The following is a 25,818-nucleotide window of genomic DNA, read 5'->3' on the forward strand; positions in this document are numbered from 1 at the left end:
TGCACCTTCCCTGCATGACTCTTTTCAGGAGGAGCAAGAGTTCAGAGAGGCCTTTTCAGACCCAGAGAATGAGCTGTCGGGGGATGAAGCCACCTTACCAGAACAGCCTGTATTAGCAGGCTTATTCAAGGCACCCCTTTTCAGGGTTCTCCTAAACAAGGCCAGAACCACACTAACTTTGACCAGTGCCCAAAAGACGGCTGACCAGGATGTGGGCACATTACCCGCTTCCAGACTCATTAATGAGCCTCAAAGGGACTCAGAAACTATCCCTGCAGTGCCCATATTTGCAGAAAACATAAAGAGGCCCTGGCAGCAACCAGCAGCAGCTCTGGGTCCCTCAGCTCTGGACAAGAAGCTTTACTCCTTCGATCCAGAAATAGAGGATTTGCTCCAATACCCGGCTGTGGATACCCCGGTTACCTCACTAATTTCCAATGCCCTGGTTCCATCGGAGATGGCGGATGGTTTGCGGCCCGATGATAGGAAGGCCGAGAACCTGATCCGGAGAATGCACCAGCTATGTGCCTGGTCCTTGAGAGCTGCTATGGCAGCCTCCTTCTTCAACCGGGCCTCAATCCTTTGGCTTCGAGACATCCTCCCCAGGTTGGGCCCGGAGGACGCTCGCCTTCGCCAAGACATTAATAAATTGATCGCCTCCACGGAGTTCTCCGCCGATGCCACCTTGGCTGCTTCTAGGTTTTCATCCAGGGCGATGGCTACCAACCTTTCCACTCGACGCCTAATATGGCTCCGCTCTTGGCAAGCAGACGCCAAATCGAAATGGCGTCTTGCAACCGCGCCCTACCAAGGGACCACACTTTTTGGAGAATCACTAGATAAAGTCTTGATCGAGGATAAAGACAAGAAAAAGGTGCTGCCAAGGTCGGCGAGGAGGCAAGACAGGCGGGCGGCCCCATACTACAGAAGGCAGCCCTTTCGAGTGGACACGGCCGCGCCTGCGGCCTCAAACACCAGGCCATATGGACAGAGCTCCTACACGCAGCCATCCTTCAGGTCCGACAGAACAGGTTATGGAGACAGGAACCGACAGTTCCAACAGCCCCGCAGATCCTTTCGGGGCGGGAACAGAGGAGGGTACCGAAAACAAAAATGACTTACCCATCCAGGTACCCATCGGTGGACGCCTGCAGTCCTTCTCAGGCTCTTGGGCGGCTATTTCCACCGACATTTGGGCGCTAGATACCGTGAAGAATGGTCTGCGCATCAACTTCCTACAGACTCCTCCGGACAGATTCCTACAATGCCCGTCGCTATCTCAACCAAGATGTTCCCTGATTGCCAGGGAAGTACAACACCTGTTGGACATTGGGGCAATAGAACCGGTGCCAGTACATCAACAAGGACAGGGGTTCTACTCTATCGTGTTCTTGGTCCCCAAGACGTCCGGCGGCTACCGCCTGATTCTCAACCTCAAGCAGCTGAACATCTATGTTCGCTACCAACGTTTCAAGATGCATTCCTTACAGTCAATCCTGGCATCCATCCGACACCACGACTGGATGACCTCCATCGACCTCAAAGAGGCGTACCTGCACGTACCAGTTCATCCACATCATCGACGTTTCCTCCGCTTTTGTATACAGGACCATCATTTCCAGTACAGGGCAATGCCCTTCGGACTTTCATCGGCCCCCAGAGCTTTCACCAAGCTTCTGGATGTACTGACAGCCGACCTGAGAACCAGATCCATTCGTCTCATGGCCTATCTGGACGACGTAATCATCTTGTCCAGCAGCCCTCAACAGGCCAGACTAGATCTACAACGGACAATACGTTCTCTAGAGACCTGTGGTTTCACGATCAACTATGTGAAAAGCCACCTGAATCCAACCAAACAGCTCTTACATTTGGGAACTCTGATAGACTCTGCAGCCGGAATCGTTTACCTGTCATCAGAGAGGCAGCAGAGGGTGAGGACGCTGATAGCTTCTATTCAGCACCGCACCAGGGTCCCCTTGGCCCTTCTATCCCAGCTGCTAGGAGTCTTCATCTCCTGCATCAGCATCGTCCCATGGGCGCGGCTGCATGCCCGCCCGCTTCAATGGCTCCTCCTCCCCTTCCAAAGAGCACGCATGAGCCACTCCAAACACCAGGTACGTCTCACGTTACCCGTCTGTCACTCTCTGCCCTGGTGGACGTCCCAAGCGCTGACCAGAGGCTCTCCCTTCCTACACCATCGGGAGGTGACGATCACTACAGATGCGAGCCTCTCCGGCTGGGGAGCACATTGCGGCTCCAGAGTGGCCCAGGGTCTCTGGACAGCAGACGACCTGAGGGACCCCAATATCAACTTACTAGAACTAAGGGCAGTCTTCAAGGCACTCCACTCCTTCAAAGACCGGGTAGAGGGACAGCATGTCCTCGTCATGACGGACAACGTAGCAACAAGGGCCCATATAAATCATCAGGGAGGTACGAGGTCGGGCCGTTTGATGGAGGAGGCTCACTCCCTGATGTCTTGGGCGGAAACACACCTGGTCTCGATCCAAGCAGAACACATCTCAGGATCAGACAACACCCAGGCGGATTGGTTGAGCCGCACAACCATCGACCCGGGGGAATGGTCATTGAACCCGGAGGTTTTCCAGGACATTATACACCGTTATGGGGAACCGGTAGTGGACCTGTTCGCGACCCACCTCAACAACCAAGTGGTCCGATTCTACTCCCGGTTCCCGTGCCCGGGAGCCGACCGTATCAATGCGCTCCTCTCCCCATGGCCAAGGGGTCTACTCTACGCCTTCCCTCCGACTTGCCTTCTACCCAGGGTAGTCTCCAAGATACTCTCGGAGCAGGCGGAAGTGATTCTCGTCGCCCCCTTTTGGCCCAGACGACCATGGTTCGCGGACTTGATGGACCTCTCAACCTCCCCGCCATGGAGGATCCCATACCACAGACTCTCCCTCACCCAGGGGTCGTTGGTGCACCCAGAGCCTCAGTGGTGGAGGCTTGCCGTGTGGAGATTGAGGGGGACCGCTTGAGGGCGGAATCCCTGTCGGAAAAGGTCATCCATACCATCCAATCGGCTCGACGCCCGTCAACGACTCGCATTTACCAAGCGACATGGGCAGCGTTTTGTAGATTCTGCAGAGCTCGAGAGATCCCCCCTCGCTCAGCCTCCATCTTACATCTATTAGACTTCCTACAGAAGGGGCTGGACGAAGGGCTGACCCCAAACACCCTTCGCAGGCAGGTGGCAGCTATCGCCACGGTCTTAAGACCAGACCCCCTTCGACCGATTTCCCATCATCCATGGGTTAAAGACTTTCTCCGAGGAGCCTCGAATCTTTCTCCTCCAGTTATCCATCACTTCCCATCCTGGGATTTGACTTTGGTCTTACAGGCCCTTACAGGACCTCCTTTTGAACCACTGAGAGAAATCACGCTTCGCCTTCTATCAATCAAAGTAGCGTTCTTAGTGGCCATCACATCTGCTCGCAGGGTGTCGGAACTCGCGGCATTGTCAGTCCGGCCGGACCTTTGCGTGTTCCACCCAGATCGGGTTACTCTTCGGTTAGATCCCAGCTTTCTGCCGAAGGTCAACACAAGATTTCATAGATCCCAGGACATAATATTACCGGACTTCTGTACCCACGGCTCACACCCGTCAGTCTTACGCTGGCACAAAGTGGACGTCCGTAGAGCTCTAAAGATTTACATTCGACGGACCAGCTCTTTCAGGAAATCAGAAGCATTATTCGTTTCCTTCTTCCCAGGATCCATGGGCAACAAGGTGTCCTCTAAAACTATCAGCCGATGGATCCGGTCCTGCATTATGGAGGCATACAGGACACGTGGGACACCTTTGCCAAGGACAATCACGGCTCACTCTACCAGAAGTGCAGCCACCACTGCCGCCTGGAACACACAGGCGTCAATCGATGACATCTGTCGGGCCGCAACCTGGGCGGCCCCCACGACTTTCATCAGACACTACCGTATAGACTCATTCGCTTCATCGGAAGCGGCATTCGGTCGCAGAGTGCTGCAACGGGTTTGTGTTCAGACACCCCTGGTCCAGCCTATCCCGCCCTAGTTGGTTTGCTTGGGTATATCCCACATTGGACTCTCCGAACAGTGCAGGGGAGAAGGACCGTTGAACTTACCTGAACGGTCTTCTCGCTGCACTGTGAGGAGAGTCCAAACCCTCCCGGCTTCTTGGCCCAGGGGTTCAGTTCGTTACCAGTTTAACTTCTTAGTTAATAAAATTGGTTTGTTTACACTATTCCTTCGTTTTTCTTGACTGAACCTGAGGAGGTAGAGGGGGGCGGGACATAATTATGTTAATTTTTAACTCAGTCCCTGCCAATGAGGCTGAAGAACAACCCACATTGGACTCTCCTCACAGTGCAGCGAGAAGACCGTTCAGGTAAGTTCAACGGTCCTTCTCTCCCTCAGACTTGCACCATATTCTCTCTCCCTTCTTTCCCTCAGGCTGTTCCTCCTCGCCCCTTCTCTCCCTCAGGCTTTCCCCACGGAAGCCATTCCTCCCCCCCCCTCTCCCTCAAGCTTTCCCCTCAGGAGACTCTTCTAACTCCTCCCCCCTTTCTCCCTCAGGCTGTTCCTTCTCTCCCCTTCTCTCCCTCAGGCTTTACCAACAGGAGACTCTCCTATCCTTTCCCCCTTCTCTCCCTCAGGCTGGCCCCATAGATCCTGTCCCCTTCTCTCCCTCAGGCTTGCCCTACAGGAGCCTTTCCTCTCCTTCTCTCCCTCAGACTTGTGCCACAGAAACCTCTCCTCTCCACCTTCTCTCCCTCAGGCTGGCCCCATTGATCCTCTCCTCTCCACCTTCTCTCCCTCAGGCTGGCCCCATTGATCCTCTCCTCTCCACCTTCTCTCCCTCAGGCTTGCCCCATAGATCCTCTCCCCTTCTCTCTGTTCCTCTTCTTCCCTTCTCTCCCTCAGGCTTGCCCCACAGGAGATGCTCCCCTCCCACTTCTCTCCCTCAGACTTGCCTCAGAGCAGCCTCTCCCTTTCCCTCCTTCAGGCTGGTCCAATCGCACAATCATTAAGAGAATCCAGCCTTCCCCATTGACTTTGCTGGTCAAAAGATCGCAAAGTGTCCCAAGGTCATGTGATCACAGAAGATCACGTGACCTTGGGACACTGCAACCACCATAAATATGAACCACCACTTGCCAAGCATCCGGATTTGGATCAAGGGGATGCTACAAAGGTCATAATAGGGGAAAAACCTATTTTTATCAGTGCCATTATAATTTGGAACAGTCACTAAATGAGCCATTGTAAGTCCAGGGCTACTTATACAGGGGGGACCTGGGGGCAGGGGCTACACAGCTTTTCTCCCACTGTTCAGTGATGTCACTTTAAGTAGATTACTAGATTCTACTTAATTCCTTCACTAACTGAGCTCTGGAGCTTCCTGGCGTGGTGTCCTTTCTTGCCAACAGCTGGGACAGTTGAGTCGTGACTTGTTCGGTGGGAACTACCAACACCTTCTGTTCTGTTTGTAGCTTCTGCAACCCAACAACACCAAGCAGCATGAAATGAGGATATCTAAATCCATGGGAGACATACTGGGATCTCTGTATAAAGACAACGAGAGGACCCGGAAGCATTCGACAGGTTGGTAAGATGAAGTTGTGCCGTAAACCATGTTCCATTGAGGAGCTCTGATAAAATCCTATTCTCGTATCTGAACAGGTACTGCTGAACTTCAGCCTAAACCTTCAGTGTTTCTTGACTTGGCAATTTTAAGCAGAATTCTGGGAGTTGAAGTCCTCTCAAAGACTCTTAGGGTTGAGAAACACTGTTATAAAGATACACTTGGTCTACTGGTGATCCGTAAGCTCAACCTCCAGGCCAATGAAAAATCTTTACCCCTGGAAACACACTATTTATCTGTGGGGTCCTTGGTACGCTCTGAGCTTGGTGGCTCTTTTTTTTTTTTTGGCTGATGTTTAATTACTAAACTAGGGAACATCATGTGCCACAACCCTGGAGGTAGAAATATTCTCTTCTATGAGTAATATCCTGTCTAGTAATGTTACCTTCCATGAAGAATAATATAGAGAACCAAGGGTGCATCCTGTCTGTTGTCAGAAGCTAGTAGAGCAAATTTAAGTCCCTGCTACCTAGAGTTCTAACTTAGATAAAAACAGCACAACGGGCAAACCGGAAGTGCATTTTCCGAACTTCTAGTTTTCCCGTTGGGCTGTTTTTTGCTCTCCAGGGCTTCAGGAAGCTCCCCGGAACCCTTTGAAGTACAAAAAACAGCACAAGGGATAAACCGGAAGTCATTTTTTCCAAACTTCTAGTAGGCAATAGCAATAGCACTTAGATTTATATACTGCTTCACAATGCTTTACAGCCCTCTTAGCGATTTACAGAGTCAACAGAGTTGCCCCCAATAACCTGGGTCCTCATTTTACCCACCCCAGAAGGATGGAGGGCTGAATCAACCTTGAGCCAGTGGTGAGATTTGAACCGCTAAACTGCAGCTAGCAATTAGTTGAAGTAGCCTGCAATGCTGCACTCTAACCACTGTGCTCTAACTACAGCGCCACCAAGGCTCATAAGTAGACAGGCAGGGCAGATGGAGAGATAGATAGATGGATGGATGGAGAGAAGGAGAGAGGGAGAGAAGGAGAGAGGGAGAGGGAGAGAGAGATTAGACTAGATTAGATAAGATTAGATGTGGATGGATAGATGGATGGAAGGATGGATGGATGGATGGAGGCAGGTAGGTAGGTAGGTAAGTACATAGAAGTAGGTAGATAGGTAGATACCATGTTTCCAGTTCGTGCATGCAATGGTGCAACAAGCCTGGTCCACGAGCTGGTGGTGGTGGGAGAGTTGCTCGGCCAGCGCCAAAAACAGGGAGGGGAGGCAGTAGTGATGGGGCATCCAGTGTCACACTCACCACCTACTGCATCCCCCAAAATAATAAGGCCCCTCCCCCAATAATAAGGCCAAGACCATATTTTGGAGTGCAAAAAAAAAAGGGCCTGTCTTATTTTTCAGGGATACCCGGTAGATAAAATATTTAAATTAAATTGATATTTAGAATAGAATAGAATTCTTTATTGGCCAAGTGGGATTGGACACACAAGGAATTTGTCTTTGGTGCAGATGCTCTCAGCGTACATAAAAGAAAAAGATACATTTATCAAGAACCATGAGGTAAAAAACATTTAATGATTGTCATAGGACACAAATAAGCAATGATAAAACAATATCTATATAAATCTGAATAGAATAGAATAGAATTTTTACTGGCCAAGTGTGATTGGACACACAAGGAATTTGTCTTTGGTGCATATGATCTTAGTCTACATAAAAGAAAATATACATTTGTCAAGAATCATGAGGTAAACATTTAATGATTGTCATAGGGCACAAATAAGCAATGAGAAAACAATATCTATATAAATCTGAATAGAATAGAATAGAATAGAATTTTTCATTGGCCAAGTGTGATTGGACACACAAGGAATTTGTCTTTGGTGCATATGATCTCAGTCTACATAAAAGAAAATATACATTTGTCAAGAATCATGAGGTAAAAAACATTTAATGATTGTCATAGGACACAAATAAGCAATGAGAAAACAATCAATATCTATATAAATCTGAATAGAATAGAATGAAGAGAATAGATTAGAATTTTTTATTGGCCAAGTGTGATTGGACACACAAGGAATTTGTCTTTGGTGCAGATGCTCTCAGTCTACATAAAAGAAAATATACATTTGTCAAGAATCATGAGGTAAAAAACATTTAATGATTGTCATAGGGCACAAATAAGCAATGAGGAAACAATCCATATTAATAAAAACCTTAAGGATACAAGCAACAAGTTACAGCCATAAGTGGGAGGAGAAGGGTGATAGGAACGATGAGAAAAAAATAGTAGTAATAGCAGTGCCGACTTAGTAAATAGAGTCAAACGAATTATTTTTCATCCCTGTTGCTACAGCAGCTGTAGTCCTTTCGCTTTGAGATTCCTAGAAGGCCAAAGCACAGATAATTTTTTGTTTTACAAAACAATTAGTCCCCCCCCCCCCTTCTCCTCCTTTACATTGCCATTAAACTATCGCCCTGGATATTAGGAGGTATTTGGTGAATCTTGTCTGAGAAACAAAATGTGCTTGGTCTGTTGTTCCATAGCGCCTCTGTAGATGTCATCCTGTGCTTGGACATCATGTTTATGTTTTGGTCCTGTCCTTTGGTTTGCCGGCCGGGCTGATTAACCAACCAATGACAGTTAGAGATTATATATATATATATATAAATTGGATGCTGGCAGCACACCCAAAAGACTCTTCTTTTGGAGAAAAGGAGGCAGGACTTGGCAGGAAGGGGGTCTTCCCCATTGAGCAGGAGGGGCAGAATATGTGAGAAGGAGCACGGTGTCAAACCTACAATGATGGAGGATTGTAACTCTTCCTTCCCGCCGTGCTTTGGAATGAGCAAAAAAGGTAATTTTGCTTTCCCTCTCTCAATAAAGCAGTTTTTTTAGTTTTGGGGATTGTAGAGGAAGAAAGAGTCACAAAGTTTGGGGTGACATCTTATAATAATAATAATAATAACAACAACAGAGTTGGAAGGGACCTTGGAGGACTTCTAGTCCACCCCTCTGCTTAGGCAGGAAACCTTACATTACTTCAGACAGATGGTTATCCAACATCTGCATTAAACCTTCCAGTGTTGGAGCATTCACAACTTCTGGAGGCAAGCTGTTCCACTGATTAATTGTTCTCACTGTCAGGAAATTTCTCCTTAGTTCTAAGTTGCTTCTCTCCTTGTTGAGCTTCCATCCATTGCTTCTTGTTCAACCCTCTAACCTTTTCCTCTACCCTCTACCCTTTTCTGTGGGGTGAAATAAATATGTGGGATGAATATTGATAGGCGCTCAACTTATTTCAATTTTGAAGGTTGCTAACAGGAAGGTCCTTGACTTAAAGCGATTAATTTAGCAATGGTGTGAAGTTACGATGGCATTGAGGTGGGTAGGAAAGTGACTTATGAGCAGATTTTGGGCTTAGCACCTATGGTGGTATCGAAATTCAGGTACTTTGGCCATTGGAACATATTTACTAGAGTTGTAGCATTGCAAGGTTAGGCGTTCTGCTTTTGGGGACCTTCCTCGCCAGCAACCAACTAGATTTGCTTCGCGGCCATAGGAATCCCTGGACAATTTCAGTCAGTCGCTTAACAACCGTGGTTATAAAATTGGATGCAGCTCACATAACAGCTACCTAGCTTAGCAAGGAAAATTCTCATCTCAACAGCAGTTGCAAGACAAGGTCTTTGTGTTTGGTTGAGAACTGAATATGTTTTTATTATATGCTGCCCAGAATCCTTCGGGAGTTGGGCAACATATAAACATAATTAATAAATAATAAATAAATAAAAGTGGTGGGGAGTATAATACTAGCGGTAGAGTATCTAATGCTTTCAAGGACCTGCCCCATCAAAGCATAGCAAATCTAGTATGCATTTTGGGCTGAATTTAGGAGCCAAACCTAAAAGAAGATGTTAAGGGTGATTCTAGTTCCAATAATTGTGTGTCACAGTCAGCATTAGATATAGGAATTGTATTTCTAAACAGAGGAAGAGAACAGAAGAAAGAGAAAGGAACTAAGAAGCAGCTATCCCAAGACAAAGAAGGTAGAGTGGAGTGTGTAAAACCCAGAGGATTTTCAAAAGGAAGAAGGGCTGCGATGCCACTGGATGTCACACTATGAGTTCCACCTTTGATATTTATTCACTATGGGGGCACAATCTGAGGTTAGTTGGGGGAAAGATTAGAAGTAATGTGAGAAAATATTATTTTACTGAAAGAGTAGTAGATGCTTGGAACAAACTTCCAGCAGACGTGGTCAGTATATCCACAATCACTGAATTTAAACATGCCTGGGATAAACATAGATCCATCCTAAGATAAAAGAAATAGTATAAGGGCAAACTAGATGGACCGTGAGGTCTTTTTCTGCCATCAATTTTCTATGTTTCTATTCATTAATTACATTTTTTATGCCCTCCATCTCCCCTATGAGATATAACTCTGAGGCGTTGCATGTTCTGTCTGATGCTGGAGTTCAGTTTCTGTCACTTTGAGCCTGTTAGGATCCGTTCAAAAATATTGTACGGATTTTCAGGAAAAGTTCTGGCCCCACAGCATGGAATCGGTTTTAGCCATTCCAGTGGCTGATGGATCAAGGAGGGGGACCAACCTATGAATATGACGAAATTTTCTGACAGTGGGAGCAATTAATCTGTGGGACAGCCTGCCACCAGAAGTTGCGAATTTATTTATTTATTAGATTTATATGCCGCCCCTCTCCGTAGACTCGGGGCGGCTAGCAACAGTAGTAAGCAGCATATAACAAATCTAATGTTTAAAATAATTAAAAACCCTTATTTAAAACCAAACATACACACAAACATACCGTGCATGAATTGTATAGACCCCGGGGGAGATGTCTCAATTCGCCCATGCCTGACGGCAGAGGTGGGTTTTAAGGAGTTTACGAAAGGAAAGGAGGGTGGGGGCAGTTCTAATCTCAGGGGGGAGCTGGTTCCAGAGGGTCGGGGCCGCCACAGAGAAGGCTCTTCCCCTGGGACCCGCCAGACGACATTGTTTAGTTGACGGGACCCGGAGAAGGCCGACTCTGTGGGACCTAACCGGTCGCTGGGATTCGTGCGCCAGAAGGCGGTCCCAGAGATATTCTGGTCCGATGCCATGAAGGGCTTTATAGGTCATAACCAACACTTTGAATTGTGAGCGGAAACTGATCGGCAACCAATGCAGACTGCAGAGTGTTGGTGTAACATGGGCATACCTAGGTAAGCCCATGACTGCTCTCGCAGCTGCATTCTGCACGAATGCTCCAGCACTGGAAGTTTTCAAGAAGATGTTGCATAGTCATCCGTCTGAAGTCGTATAGGGTTTTCTGCCTAAGCAGGGGGTTGGACTAGAAGACCTCCAAGGTCCCTTCCAACTCTGTTATTCTGTGTTCTGCTTTCTCACAATTCTTTTATTTTCCTTGGTGCCCAGCCTCCCCTTGTTTAGCGACTTGGTTGCCAGGCTTGTTCATTGTTAAGGCCACTCTCCCATCCCCGTGGTATAGATGCACCATCTTGGTCTCCCCGTGGTAACCTCTCCCTGTTTTGCAGGATCTCTGCACACCGGCAGGAGTTCTCCTCCTCCGGGGAGCGTCCCCGAAGAGCAGCAGCAGATCGCCCGCCAGGGATCGTACACCAGCATCCACAGCGAAGGGGAATTTATCCCCGAAACCATGGACCAAAATGTAAGTTGGCTTGGAAAGCAGCTCGGAATGTGAATTAGTTACCAGAATTCCTTGGGGGTGGTGTTGGGGAAGAAGGGGGAAATGGGAGCTTGATTTCAATCCCGTGGAGAGTAGAGTAAGAATTGAATTGAATTGAGGGAGTAAATTAGAGAATAGAATAGAATATTGGAATGTAAAATAGAATGGAATAGCCGCCCCGAGTCTTTGGAGAAGGGCAGCATACAAATCTAAATAATAATAATAATAATAATAATAATAATAATAATAATAACAACAACAACAACAACAACAACAACAATAATAATAATAGAATTTAGGGAATAGAGTATAGAAAGGAAGAGATTAGAACGGCCCCCACCCTCCTTGTCTTTCGCAAACTACTCAAGACCCACCTTTGTCGCCAGGCATGGGGGAGTTAAGATATTCCTTCCCCTAGGCCATTACAAGTTATGCATGGTATGTTTGTGTGTATGTTTGGTTTTTACAATTAGGGTTTTTAGTTGTTTTATTAAATTGGATTGTTACATGTTGTTTTTTATCATTGTTGTTAGCCTCCCCGAGTCTGCGGAGAGGGGCGGCATACAAATCCAATCAATCAATCAATCAATAAAAGAGAAGAGAAGAGAAGAGAAGGGAAGGGAAGAAAATATTGGAATGAAGAATAGAATAGAATATTGGAATGTAGAATAGAATTTAGGGAATAGAGAAGAGAAGAAAATATTGGAATGTACAATAGAATCGAATTTAGGTAAGAGAGTAGAGTAGAGAAGAGAATATTGGAATGTAGAATAGAATTTAGTAGAGTAGAGAAGAGAATATTGGAATGTAGAATAGCATAGAATAGAGTAGAATAGAATAGAATAGAATAGAATTTTATTGCCCAATTGCACATACTCTAAGTGTACATAAAATAAAAGTTCATCAAAAATCATAAGGTACAAAGTGATAGTCTGAGTACAAATAAGCAATTCAATCATATTAAGAACCGGTCAATATAAATCGTAAGGATACAAGTATCACAATCATAAAGTCATTAGTGGGAGAAGATGGGTGATAGGAATGATGGGAAGATTAATAGTAGTGCAGGTTTAGTAAATAGGTTGATAGTGTTTAGGGAATTATTTGTTTAGCAGAGTGGTGTGTTTGGGGGGGAAATGTCGTGTCTAGTTGTCTTAGTGTGCAGTGCTCTACAGCAGTGTTTCCCAACCTTGGCAACTTGAAGATATCTGGACTTCAACTCCCAGAATTCCCCAGCCAGCATTCACTGGCTGGGGAATTCTGGGAGTTGAAGTCCAAATATCTTCAAGTTGCCAAGGTTGGGAAACACTGCTCTACAGCATCATTTTGAAGGTAGGGGTTGAAGCAATTTGTGTTCAGGATGTAAGGTGTTTGTATATATTGATCCTTGGGAATCTTCAAAAATTAAGATTATATTCTTCTTGGTTAGCATTGCACAGGTTTAAATGGGCGTGCTTGGGGCCGATTTCATTTTTTTAAATTTCTCCTCTTCTGTTTTCTCTCAAAGTTGTTGGACCCATTTATCAGCCCAAGCAATTCGCTTTCTAGCAGTTGTCAGTCCCTCGACCGGTCCGTAGACAGGTAAGAACTGGAGAGTTTAATCATTTCCATATCTTTTTTCTTATTCCTTGAGGGCATATTCAGAACAAGTTATCGTGGGCGACTTATAAGGGGTGGTGTATTGGCTTAAAAAATATCCACCCCCCCCTCCCTGGAGTGACTCACCTGGTGCCTTTCCTGTCTATTCCATTTCTCAAAGAAGGCTCTTTTTATTAAATGAATAATTATTAAGGTATAAACAATGGGGAACAACAGTCAGTCCTTGACATACAACCGTGACTATTACTAAGTGAGACATTTGTTAACAGAGTTTTGAATCGTCCTTGCCACAAACGTTGTGAATCACTGCAGTTGTTAAATCAGTAACATGGTTGTTAAACAAATGTGGCTCCCCCATTTACTTTGTCCCAAGGTCGCAAAAGGGGATCCTATGATTCCGGGCTAGTGCAACCGTCATAATATACAAGTCGGATCGCATGACCCGCCCTGCAACAGTCATGAATATGAGCCCGTTCCCAATCGTCTGAATTTTGGCCACATGGCCATGGGGATGCTATTAATGTTTGTTTGTTTGTTTGTGTGTGTGTGTGAAAAGCAGTCATACGTCACTTTTTTCAGTGCTGTTGGAACTTTGAACAGTCACTAAATGAAGCGTTGTAAGTTGAGGACTACCTCTATTAAGATAGGGCTGCGTATTTTTCAGGGGCTTTTTTTTTTACTCTCTGGATGGGTCATTGGTCTGGATAGGTCATTGGTCTATGGCAGAGGTCTCCAGACTTGGCAACTTGAAGACTTGTGGGCTTCGACTCCCAGAATTCTCTAGCCAGCTGAGTCGCTAAATGCGAGGACCTCTGGACAGTGGAGTCCAGATTATAATGGCTGTTGCAAAGGTGCTTTTGCCAAAAGTCAATTGTACTTTCTTGTTTTTTCTTTGAAGGTGTTTTGCTTCTCATTCAGGAAATTTTGATCATGTGTTGCAATCTGAATTTTGATCATGTGATGCTGCCTTGGTCGTAAGTGTGAGGAGCGGTCGTAAGTCGCTTTTTTCCCAGGGCCACATTCATTTTGAACAGTCACTAAATGAATGGTTGCAAGTTGAGGATTACCTGCACCCAAAGTCACATCAAAATCTTAGAAGGCTAAATAGCGTGAAAATTCCCCCGAAGCAAGAATGTACTGTATATTTTTAAAAAAAATAATTATAGTTCTTCAGTTCTAAAATTCTTTGGTTAGAACTGAAGAAGCTTCTTGGATGAAAAGCAAAATGTTTTCAAAGGAGGGGGGGGGGAATCCTTTTGGATTTTCCTTCTGTGATTTAGATCATCTGTTTCACATAATGGCCCCGGCAGTGTTTATTATTGCAAGATGCCTAACATTTTTATATGGAGAGATAGACTTTGCTAATTTTCAGAATTCACGCGGGGCTTTAAAACGTTATGCGTTGTTAAGGTTTTTAGCCTGAGTAATGGAGGGCAGGAGTTTGCACATAAAGAATTAGCAATTTTGGCAGCCGAGCTTCTCCATCCTTACATCTAATTTGACTTTTTTGTATGTGCAGCCCTCCTTTCAGCAAAACTTCAGCTTCAAGGAGAAAGAGAGACACCAAAGATAGCTTGGAGTGCCTGGGTAAGGATGCCGAGTTACTGTATTGTGTGAATATTGTGTAATATTATTGTATTATTATACAGTAACAAGTATTGTATAATATTTATTGTATAAGACAATATGGTTGACTTCAACCAAGAAGGATGTAGAGTAGAATAGAATAGTAGAATAGAATAGGGTAGAATAGAATAGAATAGAAGAGTAGAATAGAATAGAGTAGAATAGAATAGAATAGAATAGAATAACAGAGTTGGAAGGGACCTTGGAGGTCTTCTAGTCCAAGCCCCTTCTTAGGCAGGAAACCTTACACCCCATATTTACATCATCCTTGACTTATGGTGGGGCCAGAATTTCTATTGCTAAGCAAGGCAATTGCTGAATAATTTTTTTTGCCACAGTTGTTAAGCGAATCGCTGCAGTCATTAAGTGAATCAAGAAGTTGCTAAGTGAATCCAGCTTCCCCTGGGTTGTCCGAAGCCAGTTGAGAAGGTCACAAGCGGGGAATCACGTGTGCACAGGATGTTGCAACCTTGAATTTTGATCACGTGTTGCAACAACCTGAATTTTGATCATGTGATGCTGCCTTGGTCGTAAGTGTGAGGAGCGGTCGTAAGTCACCTTTTTTCCCAGGGCCACATTAATTTTGAACAGTCACTAAATGAATGGTTGAAAGTTGAGGATTACCTGCAACCAAAGTCACATCAAAATCTTAGAAGGCTAAATAGCGTGAAAATTCCCCCGAAGCAAGAATGTACTGTATATTTTTTTAAAAAATAATTATAGCTGAAATGTTCAAAGGATATCCTGCTGGGGGAAGAAAATTATAGCAGGCCTCCCACGCTTCTGTCGGAGGGTCCCAGATAACGGGGAACCGAAGGATTTATTATCTGACATTCTCCTTGCAGAGTTGATTCTGGCTAATCAGCTCAAATTCGAGGTCCTTGCTTGTCTGGCTGGTGGAATCTGTGGAACATTTGTTCAATGTTAATGTTATCATGACCTCTGCTATTAAAAAATGAATACATGGGAAAGGGCCAGGGATGATTTTATAAAGGAGAAAGAGGGAAGGAAGGGGGGGGGGGAGAGATTAAGATTTATTAGATTTGTATGCCGCCCCTCTCCGAAGACTCGGGGTGGCTCACAACAACAACAATACAATACACAGAGTACAAATCCAATATTAGATAAAAAATGAAATTTTTAACCCATAGATATTAAAAACAATCGAAGGAAGGATGGAGGGAGGGAGGGAAGGAAGGAAGGAGGAAAGGAGGAAGAGAAGGAAGGAAGGAAAGGGAGAGAAGGAAGGAAGAGAAGGAAGGAAGGAAAGAGAGAAGGAAGGAAGGAAGGAGGAAAGGAGGAAGAGAAGGAAGGAAGGAAAGGGAGAAAGGAAGGAAGGAAGAGAAGGAAGGAAGGAAAGGGAGAGGAAGGAAGGAGGAAAGGAGGAAGAGAAGGAAGGAAGGAAAGGGAGAGAAGGAAGGAAGAAAGGAAGGAAAAAAGAAGGAAGGAAGGGGATAGATATTACTTTCTTACATTTTTTGACAAGCACACACAGATGGAGAAAGGAAGGAAAGAAGGAAGAAAAAGAGGAAGAAAGAAAAGGGGAGGGAAGTCATAAAGAGAGAAAAAAGAGAGAAAGAAAGAAAGAAAGAAAGGCAGACTATTTTTCCCTGAAATAAAACCCTGTCTTATATTTTTTGAACCCTAAAATAAGCACTTGGCCTTATTGCCATGCAAAAGCCTGATTTGTATCTATGTCTTAGATAGGTGGGTAGGTAGGTAGGTGAAAAAGAGAGAGGAAGGGAGGGAAAAAGAAAGAAAAGAAGAAAGAAAGAAAAGAAGAAAGAAAGAAAGAAAGAAAGAAAGAGGTGTTTGACTTAAGGTGATATTGCATTGCACCAAATGTTGGAAGCAGATTTCGGATTTAGGTTGTGGGACTTTGGGAATTTTTAATATGCCTCCAGAGTGTAGAGTTCTAGTTTTTAATTAAGCTTTCATTTGCCTGAGCCCCACGTGTGTTCTGCTCATTCAACTGCCCCCTTCTCCCCCTCCCTTTTCTTTTCATACTCATTATGGGCTGTGTCAACATCTTTTGCTTCAAGAACAAGCCGATAAGGAGAAACAGCTGGAGGTGGATGATCAAGCAATGGTTAAGCCATGTGAAGAATGAGAAAGATTTATAATAACTGGGCTTAAAGGGGGCTGTTTAAGGCAGCGTTAAGGAAACAAAATGAAATTTTAGCCTTTTGTAACTGGTCTCTTGGCTGCGATATTTGCTTTCTATAACAGATTCCTTTATCTTATTTTTGTTTTGGGAAAAAAAAATATTGTTTTCATCAAGTGGGCCATTTCTCATTTATCCTTATCTTGGAAAAGCTGCTAAGAGCTTCCTTGTGCACATATTGGCAATAAGAAGACAAGAGCCATTTTGATGTAATAGTTAAGGACCAGGCTAGAATCAAGAGCCTGGGAGTTCTAGTTCTCACTCAGACACAAAAGCCAGCAAGGGGGGGACGTTGGGCCAATCACCAGGAGCCTGTGAAACCTAGTCCTGCCGCAGCCATTGAAACAAGCTGGGGGGTGTTGGGCCAGTCACCAGGAGCTTGGGAGTTCTAGTCCTACTTCAAACACAAAAGCCAATTTTGCGCCAGTCACCAGGAGCCTGGGAGTTCTAGTGCTACTTCAAGCACAAAAGCCAATTTTGGGCCAATCACTAGGCGCCTGGGAGTTCTAGTCCTACTCCAAGCACAAAAGCCAATTTTGCGCCAATCGCCAGGAGCCTGGGAGTTCTAGTCCCACTTCAAGCACAAAAGCCAATTTTGGGCCAATCACCAGGCGCCTGGGAGTTCTAGTTCTACTTCAAGCACAAAAGCCAATTTTGGGCCAATCACCAGGCGACTGGGAGTTCTAGTCCTACTTCAAACACAAAAGCCAATTTTGGGCCAATCACCAGGCGACTGGGAGTTCTAGTCCCACCTCAGGCATGGAATCCAACTGGGGGACTTTGGGCCCATCATTTTCTCTCAGCCCAGCTTAGTTCACTGGGTGGTTGAGAGGATAGGAGGAGGATGGGTATGCTTCTCGCCTTGCGTTATTTATAAAAATAAATAACTATAGCTATAATTATATCATATAATTTATAATAATTATTTTAAAAATAATAAAGCTGCGATAAAAATCTAACAAAACCTGGGTTTAGGGTGAAATAGCAGATTCTACCATTCATTTTGCAAGTATGTAATTAGTGCTCGACTTAACAACTGTTCATTTTGCAATGGTTTATAGCCAGGCGGGGGTTGCTGATCCCGCTGCTACGAGTGCACTACATGTGCAGCTTCGTGTCTCCGGCATGCACGCACAAATTAGCGAGATTTTGCTTCTGCGCATATGCAGGAAGAAAAATCTTGTGATGGGGCGAGAGAGAGATATTTTGGATTATTATTTTTTTTGCTTCCACGCATATGCAGAAACAAAGAATCGCAGAAATCTCACATGCACACCCCCTTGTGAGATTTTGCTTCCTGTACATGTTCAGAAGCAAAATCTCACTTGGACATGTGCATGCACACACTGTAGACACGAAGCTGCGCACACAGATCAATTTTTGCTACTGCTGCAGCATCCTTATCAGTACCAGTAGCAACCCGCTAGTGTTTATAACGAAGTTACGACAATGAAAAAAAGTGAGTTACAACCGTTTTTCACACGTACGGCCATTGCAGCCTATCCGTGGTCATGTGATCAAAATTCAGGCGCTCTGCAACTGACATAATTATGACTGTTGCAGTGTCCCAGAGTCGTACAGACACGTTTTATAATCTTCCCAGGTGGCTTCCAACAAGGAAAGTCAATGGAGAAGCCAGATTGGCTTAACGACCGCATGATTCATTGAAGAACTTCAGTGATTCGCTTAACAACTGCAGCTAAAAGAGGGTAAAATGAGGAAAGCTCTTCACTTTGCTTTGCTTTGCAATGGAAATCATGTATACTATCTGTAAACATTACGGACAACAATTCTGCATATAACATTTTTTCAAGTACAGTGTTCCCTCGCCCGCGAAAGTCGAATTTCCACGAAGTAGAGATGCATAGAAACATAGAAACATAGAAGACTGACGGCAGAAAAAGACCTCATGGTCCATCTAGTCTGCCCTTTTACTATTTCCTGTATTTTATCTTGCAATGGATATATGTTTATCCCAGGCATGTTTAAATTCAGTTACTGTGGATTTCCCAACCACGTCTGCTGGAAGTTTGTTCCAAGGATCTACTACTCTTTCAGTAAAATAATATTTTCTCAAGTTGCCTTTGATCTTTCCCCCAACTAACTTCAGATTGTGTCCCCTTGTTCTTGTGTTCACTTTCCTGTTAAAAACACTTCCCTCCTGAACCCTATTTAACCCTTTAACATATTTAAATGTTTCAATCATGTCCCCCCTTTTCCTTCTGTCTTCCAGACTATACAGATTGAGTTCATTCAGTCTTTCCTGATACGTTTTATGCTTAAGACCTTCCACCATTCTTGTAGCCCGTCTTTGGACCCGTTCAATTTTGTCAATATCTTTTTGTAGGTGAGGTCTCCAGAACTGAACACAGTATTCCAAATGTGGTCTCACCAGCGCTCTATATAAGGGGATCACAATCTCCCTCTTCCTGCTTGTTATACCTCTAGCTATGCAGCCAAGCATCCTACTTGCCTTTCCTACCGCCCGACCACACTGCTCACTCATTTTGAGACTGTCAGAAATCACTACCCCTAAATCCTTCTCTTCTGAAGTTTTTGCTAACACAGAACTGCCAATGCAATACTCAGATTTAGGATTCCTTTTCCCCAAGTGCATTATTTTACATTTGGAAACATTAAACTGCAGTTTCCATTGCTTTGACCATTTATCTAGTAACGCTAGATCATTTACCATATTACAGACCCCTCCAGGAATATCAACCCTATTGCACACTTTAGAGTCATCGGCAAATAGGCAAACCTTCCCTACCAAACCTTCCCCTAGAAGTAAATGCACTATTTTTGGCTATGAACAGTATCACAAGCCTTCCCTTAACACTTTAAACCCCTAAATTGCAATTTTCCATTCCCTTAGCAACCATTCAGATTATTACTCACCATGTTTATTTATTAAAGTTTATTAAAAAAAATATTTATTAAAGGCAGGCGAAAGTTTGGCGATGACATATGACGTCATCGGGTGGGAAAAACCGTGGTATAGGGGAAAAACCCGCGAAGTATTTTTTAATTAATATTTTTGAAAAACCGTGGTATGGACTTTTCGCAAAGTTCGAACCCGTGAAAATCAAGGCAACACTGTAAACCTAGGCGGCAGGGATGAAATGAGCGTGCTGGAGTGATTCAAAGAAAATTCTTTTAATGCTTTTCTTCACAGGTAAAAGTAATGCGAGCGATTCTACTGTAAAAGGACCCCCTATTGTTTAATTCTGCCTCTTAAGTCAACTTTTAACTGGGGGTTGGATTCTGGAGGGGCCCCTCTTGAATTTCATTGGGAGAAGGGAGTGAATCAGGCCAACAGTTAGTTGAGTTGTGGGTTTTTAATTGGGGTTTTATAGTTTTAGACTTCTGTATTCGACTTCTTTTATTGTATTTGTATCTTTTATATGTTATTGTAAGCCGTCCTGAGTCCTTTGGGATTGGACGGCATAGAAGTCGAAATAAATGAATGAATGAATATTTTGCATTCTTTTCACCTTGTTTTTTCTTTCTTGGACAGATTTCAACATCCCATTTTGTGACCGAGGAAAAGGTGGGACTTTCCCACGGCAATATCATCTCTCTCAGAGTCGCAAGGACTACAGTGATGGTAAGTCACCTTGGACGAGGGATTTTAATTGCTTTTGAATGTATGAAAACAGGGAGGTATCTGCAGAGAAGTCTGGGGGGGGGGGGCAACATGGGGGGGGGATGATGGTGTGATGCAAAGAGTCACCTTGCAGGGGAGATGCCGGCATGAAAGAAAAGAGAGAAGGAAGGCAGAGGGACAAAGGGAGGGGGGAAAAGAGGAAGAAAGATAGCGAGAGAAGAGGAAAGGAGAAAGCAAAAGAGAGAGGGAGAAAGGAGAGAAGGAGAAAAGGGGAGTGATGAGGAGTGTGAGAAAGAAAGAAAGAAAAAAGGAAAGAAAGAAAGAAAAAAGGAAAGAAAGAAAGAAAGAAAGAAAGAAAGAAAGAAAGAAAGAAAGAAAGAAAGAAAGAAAGAAAGAAAGAAAGAAAGAAAGAAAGAAAGAAAGAAAGAACCTGTACAGGAAGCAAAATCTGGTCAGACACACATGCACAATTTCGACATTTTTTTTCCTTCTGCACATGCACAGAAACAAAAAATCGGCGAAATCACACACATGTACTCCCCATTATGAAATTTTGCTTTGGGTCTCTGGTGTGCACACACATGCGCGTTTCAGCAAGATTTTGCTTCTGCGCATGCGCAGGAAGCAAAATCTCGTGAGGGGATGTACGTGCACAAGTGCAATTTTGGGGCTTTATTAATTTTTTTTGCTTCTGTGCATGCACATAAACAAAATCACCAAAAATGCACAGCAACAAAAAATCACCGAAATCTTGTGCACGTGCGTTCCCTCATGAGATTTTGCTTCCTGCGCATGTGCAGAAGCAAAATCTTGTTGGGACGTGTGTGCAAGCCAGAGACCCAAAGTTGCACGCACAGCTCCTGTTTCACTACTGGTGTGGCGACCGCCATACCAATGGAAACCTGGTGTGACCCTGCAAATGTTGCGAATGTGTGAAAAAACAGCAACTTTTAACATTCCTTTGTGACATATGCGCGCTGGAACTGACATAGAGCAATGCCTCTTATGCCCTCAGATATGTTGGGTCCCCTGCAGTGAAGGGCTATAAAAATTGTTACTACCACATTGTGGGTGTGGCTTATTTTGTGGGTGTGGCTTGCCGGCCATGTGACCAGGTGGGGAATGGCTTGATGATCATGTGATTGGGGGGTGGCTTTAAGGTCATGTGACTGGCTTAAAGGTGGCCAACATGACGTCAAGGGTTTGGGTTAGGCTGCCTGGCCTATCCTCAACTCAAAGAGATACAATTTCCCTCGCTATTTACTATTACTGAGCATCCAAAATATACTATTTAATTCTATGTATATGTGCCATATGTGTACACACATATTACACAAATATACATTATATTAAGAGGGCAGGGAAAATATTTACTGACCCCTCGCATCCTGGACACAAACTGTTTCAACTCCTACCATCAAAATGTCGCTACAGAGTACAAGACAGCTAGACACAAGAACAGTTTTTCCCCGAACGCCATCACTCTGCTAAACAAATAATTCCCTCAACACTGTCAGACTTTTTACTAAATCTGCACTTCTATTTCTACTAGTTTTTCTCATCATTCCTATCATCCTTTTCCTCCCACTTAGGACTGTATGTCTGTTACTTGTTGCTTGTATCCTAAGATTTTTATTAATATTGATTGTTTCTTCATTGCTTATTTGACCCCTATGACAATCATTTAGTGTTGTACCACATGATTCTTGACAAATATAACTTTTTCTTTTATGTATGCTGAGAGCATCTGCACCAAGATAAATTCCTTGTGTGTTCAATCACACATGGCCAATAAAATTCTATTCTATTCTATTCTATTCTATTCTATAAAACTGTGTGTGTATTTACACACACGCACACACAGCTCTTCTAAAATTATACACATTTAACCTCATTTACTGTGATAGGAAAAACATACCAGAGCCCAGAAGGGAAAAAAAGGAAAAAATTCAAAATTTTGCTACCAGTACTGCCCATCACTGGTCTCCTGGCTGAGTAGGGGGTTTGGACTAGAAGACCTCCAAGGTCCCTTCCAATTGTTAAAATAAAGACTCTGAAGAAGGCAACACTTCCCTGTGCCCATCTTCCTTTAAAGGCATTTTATTTTAATTTTTAATGGCCAGCTTAAAATCAGCCTGGTCAAATAATAAGTGTGAACATGTATTTCTTGGAATAGCAGTTTTCACATTTACAGCTGCAGTGGGTGAGCATTTATACAGCCGCATCGCAACATATGTGAAGGACAAATTTTGGAGTATGAAATATGTAAACGAGATAGAGAGAGATTAAAAAATAATAATAGAGAGAGCCTTTTTGGTCCACTGGTTTAAGTCACCCAGCTAGAAAGCAAAGGACCTTGAATGCTTCCTTAGCTGTGAAAGACAGCTGGCCCAGCCCACCTCACAGGGTTTATAATTGAGCGGGTAAATAGAAGATGTTCTCACGGCCTTGTTTGTGAAAACAATGAAATGGGAAACGAACAAATAAGCAGAAAAGACAGGGACGTTTTCTTTTTCTTTAATAATATATATTTTTTATTTTTCTCCACCTTCACAAATGCAAATTCAACATGTATATACCTTCCAATGTTGCATGCATCATACAGAGGTCATAATTGTACATTTTATCCTTTATTCATAGACCCCTATTTAATATTTTTTTAAAAACATTGTTAGACAGTCAGCCCCATTAATTACCCTTTCTTGCCCCCTCCTTCCTTCCTTCTTTCTACTACCTACTTTCCCTTCACTTCCTAAATCTCTCTCTCCCTCTTTCTTCCCTTATCTCTCTCTCTCTCTCTCTCTCTCCACCACTCCCTCCTTCTCTCCTTTCCTTTCTACTTCCTCTTCATCCCCTTTACTGGGTGTCCCGACCTGTTAAATGAAAACAGTGCTTATATTAGCAGACTGTTGCTGTAAAATTCAAAACCGCAGGTCAGCGGTTCAAATCTCATCACCGGCTCAAGGTTGACTCAGCCTTCCATCCTTCCGAGGTAGGTAAAATGAGAACCCGGATTGTGGGGGCAATAGGCTGGCTCTGTTAAAAAGTGCTATTGCTAACATGTTGTAAGCTGCCCTGAGTCTCCTTAGTAAAAATTGAATGAATGAACGAACGAACGAACAAACGAACGAACGAACGAATATTCATTTTGAAATGAAAGACATGGAAGTTTTCCATCGCCCCAGACATGGACATGGAATAGCGATCTCAAATGACTGGAAAGTGGTCCCTTCCTTCCAACTAACTTCAGATAATTCCTGCTGAATACAGTGATCCCTCGAGTTTCGCGATCTCGAGTTTCGCGAAACGCCATATCGCGAGTTTTCAACCCGGAAGTAAACTCCACCATCTGCGCATGCGTGCCCTTCCACGCATGCGTAGATGGTGGAGTTTCCCCGCCGGGCAGAGGCTTCCCTGGGTCTTCCCCCTCTTGCCCTGGTAAGACAGCATCGGCGCAAGCAACGGCGTGGGCGGGCGGGCGGCACGCGCGCGGGAAACCCCACCTCCGCCTCCCAGCTGGGAAGCGGAGCCAGCAACAGCGTGGGCGGGCGGGCGGTGCGCGCGAGCCTGGGGACACCCTAACTCTGCTTCCCAGCGCGCGCGCGTTGCTGGGGAAAGCGCGCGCGCTTGGGGACTCCCTAGGTCCGCTCCCCAGCTGGGGAGGGAGTCCCCACCGCGCGCGCGTTGCTGGGGAAAGCGCGCGCGCTTGGGGACTCCCTAGGTCCGCTCCCCAGCTGGGGAGGGAGTCCCCACCCCGCGCGCGTTGCTGGGGAATGCGCGCGCGCTTGGGGACTCCCTAGGTCCGCTCCCCAGCTGGGGAGGGAGTCCCCACCGCGCGCGCGTTGCTGGGGAAAGTGCGCGCGCTTGGGGACTCCCTAGGTCCGCTCCCCAGCTGGGGAGGGAGTCCCCACCCCCGCGCGCGTTGCTGGGGAATGCGCGCGCGCTTGGGGACTCCCTAGGTCCGCTCCCCAGCTGGGGAGGGAGTCCCCACCCCGCGCGCGTTGCTGGGGAATGCGCGCGCGCTTGGGGACTCCCTAGGTCCGCTCCCCAGCTGGGGAGGGAGTCCCCACCCCGCGCGCGTTGCTGGGGAAAGCGCGCGCGCTTGGGGACTCCCTAGGTCCGCTCCCCAGCTGGGGAGGGAGTCCCCACCGCGCACGCGTTGCTGGGGAAAGCGCGCGCGCTTGGGGACTCCCTAGGTCCGCTCCCCAGCTGGGGAGGGAGTCCCCACCGCGCGCGCGTTGCTGGGGAATGCGCGCGCGCTTGGGGACTCCCTAGGTCCGCTCCCCAGCTGGGGAGGGAGTCCCCACCCCGCGCGCGTTGCTGCGGAATGCGCGCGCGCTTGGGGACTCCCTAGGTCCGCTCCCCAGCTGGGGAGGGAGTCCCCACCCCGCGCGCGTTGCTGGGGAAAGCGCGCGCGCTTGGGGACTCCCTAGGTCCGCTCCCCAGCTGGGGAGGGAGTCCCCACCGCGCGCGCGTTGCTGGGGAAAGCGCGCGCGCTTGGGGACTCCCTAGGTCCGCTCCCCAGCTGGGGAGCGGACCTAGGGAGTCCCCAAGCGCGCGCGCTTTCCCCAGCAACGCGCGCACGGTGGGGACTCCCTAGCTCCGCTTCCCAGCTGGGGAGCGGAGCTGGGATGTCCCCAAGCGCGCGCGCACCCCAGGCGCGAGCAACGGGGTGGGCGGGCGAAGGGCGGCCGGCAGTGGAAGCAAAACCACCATCTGCGCACGCGCAGATGGTGTTTTTACTTCCGCACCGCTACTTCGCGAAAAATCGATCTTCGCGAGGGGTCCTGGAACGGAACCCTCGCGATGATCGAGGGATCACTGTATTACAAAAAAAAAATTAGTAGAATAGAGAACATGGAAGAAGAGATCATTCCATAAAGAGCATGGGGAGCCTTCAGGAGATATTAAAATACATTTCGGGGCTAGGATTCCCACACCACTTTCATTGGGATCCCAGCGATCCGCTTCTAGAAATCATGAGACTGTTTGATTTAAGAAATTAAGATTGAAAAATATATCAAGATAACCAGGTGGGGGTTTGTTTGTTTATTTATTTATTTATTCATTCATTCATTCATTCATTCATTCATTCATTCATTCATTCATTCGATTTTTATGCCACCCTTCTCCTTGGACTCAGGGCAGCTTACAACATGTTAGCAATAGCACTTTTTTAACAGAGCCAGCCTATTGCCCCCACAATCCGGGTCCTCATTTTACCCACCCCAGAAGGATGAAAGGCTGAGTCAACCTTGAGCTGGTGGTGAGGTCTGAACCGCTGACCTGCAGATCTACAGTCAGCTTCAGTGGCCTGCAGTACCACACTCTACCTGCTGCGCCACCCCGGTTCCTATTTACCGCCACTACCATAACAATGCGTGCACAGCTCCATATTGCCAGCATGCATTGTGCGCCCCAGCAAGCACAGCATGCGCAGGAAGCAAAATCTCACGAGACTATGCGCACGAGCTAGATTTCAGTGGGTTTTTTTGCTTCCGCAC

At 45.7% G+C, this 25,818-nt stretch overlaps 1 protein-coding gene across 1 annotated transcript in view; it reads left to right on the plus strand.

The window, feature by feature from the left end:
• LOC139175685 (mitogen-activated protein kinase kinase kinase 3-like) overlaps positions 1-25,818 on the plus strand; it is a 140,170-nt gene that overhangs the window by 92,964 nt on the left and 21,388 nt on the right. Inside the window, exons 7-11 of the mRNA XM_070766883.1 lie at positions 5,499-5,610; positions 11,167-11,300; positions 12,826-12,899; positions 14,437-14,504; positions 20,225-20,314. Coding sequence (XP_070622984.1) covers positions 5,499-5,610; positions 11,167-11,300; positions 12,826-12,899; positions 14,437-14,504; positions 20,225-20,314 — 478 coding nt within the window. The remainder of the gene's footprint in view (positions 1-5,498; positions 5,611-11,166; positions 11,301-12,825; positions 12,900-14,436; positions 14,505-20,224; positions 20,315-25,818) is intronic.

This window comes from Erythrolamprus reginae, chromosome Z (assembly GCF_031021105.1).
Source record: "Erythrolamprus reginae isolate rEryReg1 chromosome Z, rEryReg1.hap1, whole genome shotgun sequence".
In the NCBI taxonomy this organism is placed as follows: domain Eukaryota; kingdom Metazoa; phylum Chordata; class Lepidosauria; order Squamata; family Dipsadidae; genus Erythrolamprus; species Erythrolamprus reginae.